This window comes from Vollenhovia emeryi, unplaced genomic scaffold, assembly GCF_000949405.1.
Source record: "Vollenhovia emeryi isolate VEMERY1.0 unplaced genomic scaffold, V.emery_V1.0 DF939210.1, whole genome shotgun sequence".
NCBI classification, from domain to species: Eukaryota; Metazoa; Arthropoda; class Insecta; order Hymenoptera; family Formicidae; genus Vollenhovia; species Vollenhovia emeryi.
The window spans coordinates 851,220-861,214 of record NW_011967156.1 but is presented as its reverse complement, the minus strand read 5'-3'; the positions used below and the strand labels follow the sequence as shown (position 1 = coordinate 861,214).

Genomic DNA, 9,995 nt, shown 5'->3' with positions numbered 1-9,995 from the left:
CTTGACGGATAGAAATAGCAAGACAGTCTTGAATAAAAAACAGTGATTATAAGTTGCTGGTATAATTGCAGACGTTCATTAAGATAATTATGTATGTTGATACGATAAGGAAAAACAGAGAAGCTGAGAGAGGGAAGTTGCATAATTGTGCTGAGAACAAGTCCAGTTACACGCAACGCATAAATACAGCTCCGCGCATGTCGCTGAAGTTTATTCCACTTCTGTAACTTGTAAAAATTGTTGTACGTGCATTTATATTCAGTGTTGTAGTTTTCAAATATTTTTTGTTCTGCTCAACGGTGAAAGTCAGTTTAAGGTAGTTATTTCGTAAAATCATTTATGTGAGAATTGTTTCAAGTTTTTACAGTTTGTTCTTTACATTAATACGTGCAAAATAAGACTAATTAAATGAAAATTGACCGTCTCAAACTTCTAAAAAAAAAAGTTAAAGTTTGCTATGTTACACGAAATATTACATGTAAAACTCGTTTAAAATATTACACATAACAATATAATTCGTTGTAACATTGTTACACGTAAAATATTATTTACACATATTATTATGTCTTAAAATATTAATATTTGCGTTTGCAAACGCAAATGATGACACTTTTTTTTTTAAGTTTAACAGTGAGTGAGATTTGTATGAGAAACAAATACATATGTTATAAAGTGAAATAGAACGAATAACTGGAAAAAAATCAAAATTGTTGGCCGTTCCGTTTCAACAATATAAGCAGTTAAAACTGATAAATGGAAAGAATTATGTAATAGACATGAGTGTAGTGTAAGAGATGTGACAATAGTGCCTCAAAGTATAATCTTTCGAATCTATTTTTTCTTTAGAACAATATTGCATCAAGATATATCATTGTAATAATTGAGTGCTGGTTTCTCTCTGAAAGAAACTTTTGAGCACATTACTGTCGCGAAACAACTACCTTAATATGTCGATGAAACCTGAATTAGTCTCTTAACTCTCTGATAATATTACGTTCTTTTGTCACAAATCGATCAAGTTATGTACTTCATCGTGCCGCAATTAAGTGACAATTATTTGTGACGGATGTATGCTTTTAGATGCACTAACAAAGTAGATTTTCAAATGTCGAAAACACCATCATTAATTTTTGAATGCAACCGGTAGCGTATTGTTAAAGTTACAGTAACTATTCATCATCAATTTTAATTGCAAGTCATTGAATTGTAAGGTTTTTTACTTTCACGTCAGTGCAAAAAGAAATATTTTTATAGAGCAGCTGCAAAATGGCACTGATAACGGCTTATTGGGGCCTGGATGGCATATTAGTTCTGATGACTCTCATGATAACCGCCTACCTTTACATGACACGTAAATTCAAGTACTGGAAGAAACGGGGCATTTTGGAAGTGACACCGACACCTTTCTTTGGCAATTTCAAAGAATGTTTATTCCTGAAGAAAGCCCCGGCATATTTCCTAAAAGAGCTCTACGAAGAAACAAAGGAACTACCTTATATGGGCTTCTACGTATTGGACAAACCTTTCTTGCTGGTTCGCGATCGAGAATTAGTCAAGAACATTTTAGTGAAAGATTTCAATTGCTTCTCCGATCGATACAACACGGCAGATCCGAACGATCGTATAGGCTATGCAAATCTCTTTTTTATGAAGAATCCAACCTGGAAAACGATAAGGACGAAACTAACGCCATTTTTTACGTCTGGCAAAATGAAAAAAATGTTCAATTTGATGCTAGAATGCGTAAACAATTTAGATGAATATCTTGATTCGCTAAACTTGGAAGGTAAGTTTTGAATAATTCAAGCATAAACATGAAATCTAAGTATTAAAGAGTATAACAAAGTTGTAACTACATATAATAATAACAACTGATAATTATAAACATATTTCAGCAGGCTTAAATATAAATTAATAGTAAAATATGTTTTCTTTCATTAAAAATTTTTATTTTCTAAATTTATTTATTTATTAAATTGTCACTAAAATCGATTCAAATTTTGTGCTGAAAAGTTTTCTCAATATAGAAGCTAGATTTAATGATCTCAGAAAATAATTTATTTCATATATTAATTTTCTTTCATGGTGAAAATATGGGAATTAATGTAAGATATTCATAAATACGCAAATTAAGTCAACATTGATGGCAGGTAAAGACGGAAAGACGATAGAAGTGAGAGAATTAACCGCCAAGTTTGCCACGGATATAATCGGCAGCACCGCTTACGGACTCGACGTAAATTCGTTCAAAAATCCGAACGCAGAGTTTCGCAAATATGGCAAGATGATATTTCAGTATGACGCCTTCCGCGGCTTTGAAATGCTCGCGATATTTTTTCTCCCATCGATAGTCCGTTTGATACGAATAAAGATGTTCGGCAAAGAGCCCACTGAGTTTATGCGTAAAGTGTTTTGGGAGACGCTCACACAACGTATGAAATCTGGCGAAAAAAGGAACGACCTCGTCGATATCCTTCTCGAACTCAAAAATAGCAATGATCAGAGCCTCAAAGATTTCAGTAAGCAAACTACAATTAACTCGGCTAAGTTTATGCAAATATTTTTACAATTAACTGACAGACATCTGATTAATAATTTTAATGGCGAAAGTTATTTGTAGCAAGCAATAGAAGTTAAAAAATCTACGAATTAAATTTCAGCATTCGATGGCGATGATCTCTTGGCACAAGCAGCTAGTTTTTTCTCAGCTGGTTTTGAAACCTCTTCAACGACTACGGCCTTCGCGTTGTACGAACTCGCGATACAACCCCAGATTCAAAACACTCTACGAAAAGAACTTCTCGAGGGGCTCCAGAAATCTAATGGAAAGATTACATACGATATGGTATGCGATCATCATCCGCTATTTTTCTCTTCTAAATTTTTCATATTTATAGATTATTTTTAGTAGTATGTGTATATTCTTAAATCTTATATTTATATATGATTTATAATATAGGGAAAACATAAATTTTAAATTACGAAAAATAAAATTTAAAATCACAATAAAGTCTTAAAGTATGACTATTTGTAATCTTAATTTAAATATGGAAAAAATATGTTTGTACATTGTTTTACCAGGCATGGTCATTACCGTATCTCGACATGGTGATCTCAGAAACTTTGAGAATGTACCCGCCATTGGGATACGTAAATCGCATGGCTATGCAAACTTATAAAGCTCCGGAGTATAATCTCGTAATTGAGAAAGGTACACCAGTTTACATCTCAATGCTTGGCATGCATTATGACCCCGAATATTTCCCCAATCCTAATAAATTCGATCCGGAACGATTTACCGAGGAGAACAAACGTAACAGACCGGCATGTGTCTATTTTCCATTCGGAGAGGGCCCACATGCGTGTATAGGTAAGATAATTTTAATATAATCGCTATACATATATATTAAGTTACTAATATATTATTGCTTCCTTGTAAATATAATATAAAATATTTTGCAGGCAATCGCTTCGGACTTTTGCAAGCGAAGTTAACACTGCTTCAGATCTTGAGTAAATACGAGGTGATACCGTGTGCAAAAACTTCGATACCAGTGGAAATTGATCCACGAGGGGCCATGACTGTGCCGTTAAATGGCGTAATATATCTCAATTTCCGAAAAATTAATACCAAGACTACTTAAACCTTGACAGAATATTCTTGAGCCAAAAAAATATGTATAATTATTTCTTTACTCGAAATGCAACTAACGTTTTATTAATACATTTGTATGTGATTAAATATACAAGAAATAAATATATTGTAAGAATAAAGTGTCCATGTTTGTTGCACATAAGTTGCAGCATAAATTGATAATACATTAGAGAAAACATTGGTTTACTAATGCATGCCCTCTCGGATATGTTATCTTTTAAAATTGATAATACATTTATGCAAAATACTGGTTTGTTAACGCATGCTCTCCCGCATATGTTATCATACAAAAGTACTTACAGCGAGAAGTATATCTCTTTTTACGCATTTATCTTACAACGAAAATAAGCAATTACTGACTAATAATCAAGAGAGTGTGATACGAGTGCGTTTACAATATGATCATTTTTTCAACGCAGCTCCAAACGTCAAGAATATCATATTATATGTATTATGATATGGTATATCACTGCGTATCAAAGCGATACGGTATAAACAGTAGCTATTTTTTAACTTATCTTTAAATTTTATATTAAATTTAATTTTCTGATACTTTTTTGTTTGTGAACACCATCAGTAAACTCGAAGTATCTGATTTTACAAGGAGAGTCATTATAAATTATCACGATATTTTATAACTAAGGTAGTTATTTCGTAAAATCGTTTATGTGAGAATTGTTTCAAAGTTTTACAGTTTATCCTTTACATTAATGTGTGCAAAAGAAAACTAATTAAATTCAAATTGACAGTCTCAAAATTCTGAAAAAAACGATTTAACATTTTTTTTAGAATCTTGGCTTTCGGGCTTTCGCGGCTGTTGTCTTCTTTAGTCTTCATGGCTTCCGGATGGTTGCCGCGTCCGTTTGCAGTGTGGTGCCGACGTTTCAGGCGTTGCAGTCTGCTTCATCAGGGCTGGGAGACTCTGATACTGAGCTCCCTCGCGTTGCGCTAGTCCTTTTATACTCGTTCTTGGGGGGGGGGGAAGGGAGGGGGGTCAGCCTATGCCAGCTGAGTTTTTTTAAAAAACCGGGAGGGCGGTATGCCATATCGGGCTCACCTGATAGCCTTTGTCGCGATTCAGATTGTCAGGGTGTTTCAAGATTTTTTTTATAACTTTGAGTCTGACAAATTCCGAAAAAAAGTTTGAACTTTTTTTTGGAACTTTGAGTCTGCCAATTTTAATTTAATTAGTCTTATTTTGCACGTATTAATGTAAAGAATAAGTAAAACTTTGAAACAATTCTCACATAAATGATTTTACGAAATAACTACGAAATAACTACTAAGTGACTAATCTGACTCGAAAAAATATGAGCGCGAATTAGAATACACCCTGTATATCTCATCTTTCATAATGCATAACGTAAATTACATGTATATGGGGCACTTATCGATATTAAATATGTATCTCGTACATGATTCCTACGTATTATGTATCTGATATAACAATATTCAAATTTCATGTATCTGCTTACTATATATGTAGTTGAAATGTAAAATGCTGTGTGGGAACGTCCATCCAACATATATCTTCGAGTCACCTTTTTGTCCCGAACAGTTGACTTTAACCGCTCGACATAAAAGTATTTTATCTGCTTATAAACTAAGGAATCTAGAAGCACTTTCCATCTAGACTAACTAAAATTGTAAGTTCTATACTGTTTGAATTAACATTGTGAGGATGATTTAAAAGGGAGTCGAAAAGGTCACGAAGTGTAATCGAATATACGTGATAACTCAGGTAACATTACCCGCGTTTTTACTTTTATTACCCAATCAGCATTTTAATTAATTAATTTTTACTTAATAAATAAATAAAATACTCAGTATTTTAAATCCTGTTTTTTTAAGGTTTGTTATATATAATCTATCAGTCTCATAAAACTAAAATTTTAATAATATTTGCTATTAAAAAATACTAAAAGTAGTAAAAAATTACTCATTATCAAAATATAATACAACATAAACACAATGTAAATTATTGAAATACTATAAATAAGATGGAACATTAATATTAGAAATAAAAATCTTAAAGCTGAACGTCACGGTTGATAGCTAGACGGGATGTTTAATGTTTTTCGTTAGGTTTCGAAACATTGATAACGAAATAATCATGTTATTACAAATAAAATTCTTCACACGCACTTTGCGTAAAACGTACACTGATTGTGAGTAGAATGCCCGATTAAATATAATCGGATAATCCAATTTCAAAATAACAAACGGATATATCTGATGAAAAATATGTTCAGTTTTTCGAGCAAATTTCATCGGATAAATATTATCGGATGTATCCGTAATTTAATCGGAAAACGTAATCGGTAAAATTAACCATAGGAAACACTATTTAATTGGTTTATCCGATGGACATTTTTCTCAAAGCACCTAAACTACTGAAGCGCCCGAAAGCATTTTTTTAATTAAATGTCAGGTCTTAAACCGATTACTCATTAACCAATATTTTTTACTGTTATTATTAAAATTATTAAATTATTAAAATATAACATCCTATACTTTTATACAGGTACTAGAAAAATTTTTTTGCAGACGCTGCGTAATGGCGATAATAACAGATTACTGGGGCCTGGATGGCATTATAATTTTTGCAACTCTTATTATAATCGCTTATCTTTATATGACTCGCAATTTTAAGTACTGGGAAAAACAAGGCGTTATGGAAATAACGCCAACACCATTTGTGGGCAATTTTATGGAATGTCTACTTCTAAAGAAACCACCAGCATATTTCCTAAAAGAACTCTACGAGCGAGCGAAGGACGAACCTTATATTGGTTTTTACGTTTTCGACAAGCCCTACTTGTTGCTTCGCGATCGCGAAATTATTCAGAATGTCATGATAAAAGACTTCAACATCTTCTTCAATCGATACGCTTCGAGCGATCCAAATGATCGTATTGGTTCCGCCAACCTCTTCTTCATCAAAAATCCAGCCTGGAAAATTATAAGAACGAAATTGACGCCATTCTTTACAACCAATAAACTGAAGAAAATGTTTGACCTAATGCTAGAATGCGGAAAGCATTTAGATGATTATATTGACTCATTGAAATTGGATGGTAAGTTGAAGGATATATTGAACAATTCGTGAAATAAACACTTGTAGAGATACGTCAAATTTTTAAAAACATTTTATGTTATTCCACGCCTGGAAAAATATGAGCAAATAATAATAAAAATGTGAAAGTCAGTATAATATCTACAGTTAAACAGATTTCATCAACTAATGACATTGCCGGCAGGTATGGGGCAAATTATAGATGTAAAAGATATAAGTTCCAAATTAACCATGGATATAATCAGCAGCACTGCTTACGGACTCGACGTGAACTGTTTTAAAGATCCAACCAGTGATTTTCGCAATTATGGCAAAAAGATTTTTAAAAACAATTACAGGCGCGGATGGGAGTGGCTTGCTATGTTCTTCCTTCCAGAACTAGCTCGTATAACTAAAGTCAAATTGTTCGGTGAAGAGACCACCGAATATTTACGCAAAATTTTCTGGGAGACAATCAATAGGCGCATGGAGTCCGGCGAAAAGAGATACGACCTCATCGATATTCTGATCGAGCTCAAGAAGAACAATAGTAATGAAGAGATTGAAGGCTTCAGTAAGCAAAATTATTATATTTATATAAATATATCCTTAAATATATAAAGATGTGTAATTAATGGATTGGATTGACAAAATTAGAATAAGCAAGTTAATAATTACGTTAAACAACTTTAATCGCGGCAAATATGAAGAGCCTTCAAAACTCCACAAATAAATTAAATTTTAGAATTCGATGGGGATGACCTCATGGCACAAGCGGCCAGTTTCTTCTCAGCTGGTTTCGACACTTCCGCAGTACCCATTGCTTTCACATTGTACGAACTCGCATTGCAACCTGAAATTCAAAGCACGCTAAGAAAAGAAATAATCGAGGCTCTTAACAATTCCGACGGAAACATCACATACGACATGGTAACTCAAATATCGTGTGCTACTTCGTCAAATAAGTTTTGTAACAAATGCTACACAAGTATTGTTAACGTCCTTTGTTAAATCACATACTTCTTTCGTCCATTGATTTTATTTCTGTGCAAATCTTAAAACTGGATAAAGCTCCGATGTAAAAATAATACGTTCCAATCTTTATTAGATCACGTCGCTATCCTATCTGGATATGGTAGTATTGGAAACTTTGAGAAAATATCCATCATTGGGATTCCTGAATCGTATTGCGATGCAAGATTATAAAGTACCGAATTCTAATCTCGTACTAAAAAAAGGCACGCCTGTTTATATCCCGATGCTTGGGCTACACTATGATCCAAAATATTTCCCCGATCCTGATAAATACGATCCGGAGCGATTCAATGAGAAGAATAAACGTAATATACCGGCATGCGTTTATTTCCCATTCGGAGAGGGCCCACATGCGTGTATAGGTGAGGAAGTCGATTTTAATTGTCATATCAAGAAGAATTTGATATTACCATTCACATGTAAAATTAGAATAAGCAAGAAAATAGATGATATGCTTTATATTTACACAAATCTATATTTTTATATTTAGGCAAATTATGAACGAATTGCATTTGAATTGAATTTGAAAATACCGAGTAGCATAAACGTTAAAATATTTTTTACGTGTACAGATTGCGCAATACGGAAATCAGAAATAAAGAAATCAGACATGAACTACGATGGCCTAATTATTGATGCAATTAAGTCATATTATTAGTAATAATATCGATTGATACTTTTAGTCTAAATAGATTTTGTATTTATAGAATAATTAAAACTATTATTTCTATAATTACGAAATCACAACAATAGTTTTAATTGAAAAGTTGTGAAATAACAAAATAAAATCGCAAATTATTTTTTGTTAGAAAAATGTGGTAAATTATATATTAACATTTACATTTTGCAGGCACTCGATTCGGATATTTAATAATGAAGTTTACGCTAATGAAACTCTTAAATAAATATGAAGTGGCACCATGCAAAAAAACAACAATACCAGTGATAATTGATCCGGCAATAGCTATGACATCACCCTTGGACGGTGTAATATATCTCAACTTACGAAAAATTAATGCTGCTGAGTAAGTTTTCGTACATTAACGTTTACCATTTCTAGATTAATCTGTAAGAATAAATGGGGAAATATAATTTTTATTACCAAAAAACTTTGGTTCTTATTTCAACGTACTCAGATTGCCGCAGAATGGCAGTCGAAAATGTATTTCAACTCTTAGAGTTGCTCAATTTTACGATCATGTAACTCTATAACCACCAATGTTAAATCTAAAATATACCTTTCTTATCTATTGCTAATTACAAACGATAATAATATAGGGAGGGATTTTTGTCAAATATTTCTTCATCACCGGCAGAATGATGGTTTTTCCTTTATTCGTCGACATTGTAAATATATATAGGAGGCAGCCACGAGAGCAGCCGGTCACATGTTCATGCGATGATGTGTGTATGTGTGTGTGTGTGTGTGTGTGTGTGTGTGTGTGTGTGTGTGTGTGTACATACATACATACATACATACATACATACATACTTACTTACATACATACTTACATAGATATACATATATATGCATATATACGCATATATATACACATATATACAACTATGTATATTATCCATTTTCATTCACTTATTCTCATTTACAAAAAGACTAATGATCGGTCGCACGGACGAGCTACTCGCCGAGCGATCGACCTAGTGAATTTACTTACAATTATGCTTCTGTAATATAACTATGACATCTTGGAATCGAATGGAATAAGTGATACCATATATCGATAGTACCTTTTATATATATATATATATATCTCAACTTTTATATATATATATATTTATATTTTTTCTTCTCGCGCGTTGTGTTCAGCGACGGTGGACTTTATTATAGTACGAATTGCGACCATTTTAATTCGTAATATAAATAATACACGCTTACATATGTCATATACATAAGCAGATTAAATTATTCCCTTTCTCAGATTTAATCCTTCCGATCGCATATATTTCATAGGAATGCTTATCATATACATAACTCAACGGGATCGAGAGGATTATATCTGAAAACATATTATATTCTAACTATACAGACTACAGGGCTGAAAGAACAGGTTTGTATCTTTTTTTCACATCAATATGACTGCGATCAAAATAATATGCACTAGATGCTAGTGCATCAATTATCAAGTACATTTTTACATCTTTTTCTGAAGTATGTCAAAATTCGAAATTACTGAATGAAAAAACTAATAAACCGATAGAAAGCAAGAAACTGCAAAGGTTTCGTTAAGACTG

At 32.6% G+C, this 9,995-nt stretch overlaps 2 protein-coding genes across 4 annotated transcripts; both read left to right on the top strand.

The window, feature by feature from the left end:
- Positions 1–209: 209 nt before the first annotated feature.
- Positions 210–3,831, top strand: LOC105561210 (cytochrome P450 6k1-like). 2 transcript variants are annotated; one of them, XM_012010988.1, is made up of 6 exons: positions 210–316; positions 1,260–1,786; positions 2,151–2,519; positions 2,661–2,845; positions 3,082–3,370; positions 3,463–3,831. In XM_012010988.1, the coding sequence occupies exons 2-6, from the start codon at positions 1,267–1,269 to the stop codon at positions 3,642–3,644; spliced, it is 1,545 nt and encodes a 514-aa protein (XP_011866378.1). In that variant the 5' UTR covers positions 210–316; positions 1,260–1,266; the 3' UTR covers positions 3,645–3,831. The 2 variants fall into 2 exon arrangements, with proteins under 2 accessions (XP_011866378.1, XP_011866377.1); XM_012010987.1 differs by having other exon boundaries at positions 219–316; positions 1,255–1,786.
- Positions 3,832–4,931: 1,100 nt separating this feature from the next.
- On the top strand, positions 4,932–8,854 carry LOC105561208 (cytochrome P450 6k1-like). 2 transcript variants are annotated; one of them, XM_012010986.1, is made up of 6 exons: positions 4,932–5,396; positions 6,180–6,732; positions 6,916–7,284; positions 7,456–7,640; positions 7,819–8,107; positions 8,596–8,854. In XM_012010986.1, the coding sequence occupies exons 2-6, from the start codon at positions 6,213–6,215 to the stop codon at positions 8,772–8,774; spliced, it is 1,542 nt and encodes a 513-aa protein (XP_011866376.1). In that variant the 5' UTR covers positions 4,932–5,396; positions 6,180–6,212; the 3' UTR covers positions 8,775–8,854. The 2 variants fall into 2 exon arrangements, with proteins under 2 accessions (XP_011866376.1, XP_011866375.1); XM_012010985.1 differs by having other exon boundaries at positions 4,933–5,396; positions 6,203–6,732.
- Positions 8,855–9,995: the final 1,141 nt, after the last annotated feature.

Coding starts and splice junctions, on each gene's coding strand:
- LOC105561210 (XM_012010988.1), top strand. CDS start 1,267: ATGGCACTGATAACGGCTTATTGGGGCCTGGATGGCATATTAGTTCTG. Junction 1,787..2,150: donor TGATTCGCTAAACTTGGAAG/GTAAGTTTTGAA, acceptor CATTGATGGCAG/GTAAAGACGGAAAGACGATA. Junction 2,520..2,660: donor TCAGAGCCTCAAAGATTTCA/GTAAGCAAACTA, acceptor ATTAAATTTCAG/CATTCGATGGCGATGATCTC.
- LOC105561208 (XM_012010986.1), top strand. CDS start 6,213: ATGGCGATAATAACAGATTACTGGGGCCTGGATGGCATTATAATTTTT. Junction 7,641..7,818: donor GAAACATCACATACGACATG/GTAACTCAAATA, acceptor AATCTTTATTAG/ATCACGTCGCTATCCTATCT. Junction 8,108..8,595: donor GGGCCCACATGCGTGTATAG/GTGAGGAAGTCG, acceptor TACATTTTGCAG/GCACTCGATTCGGATATTTA.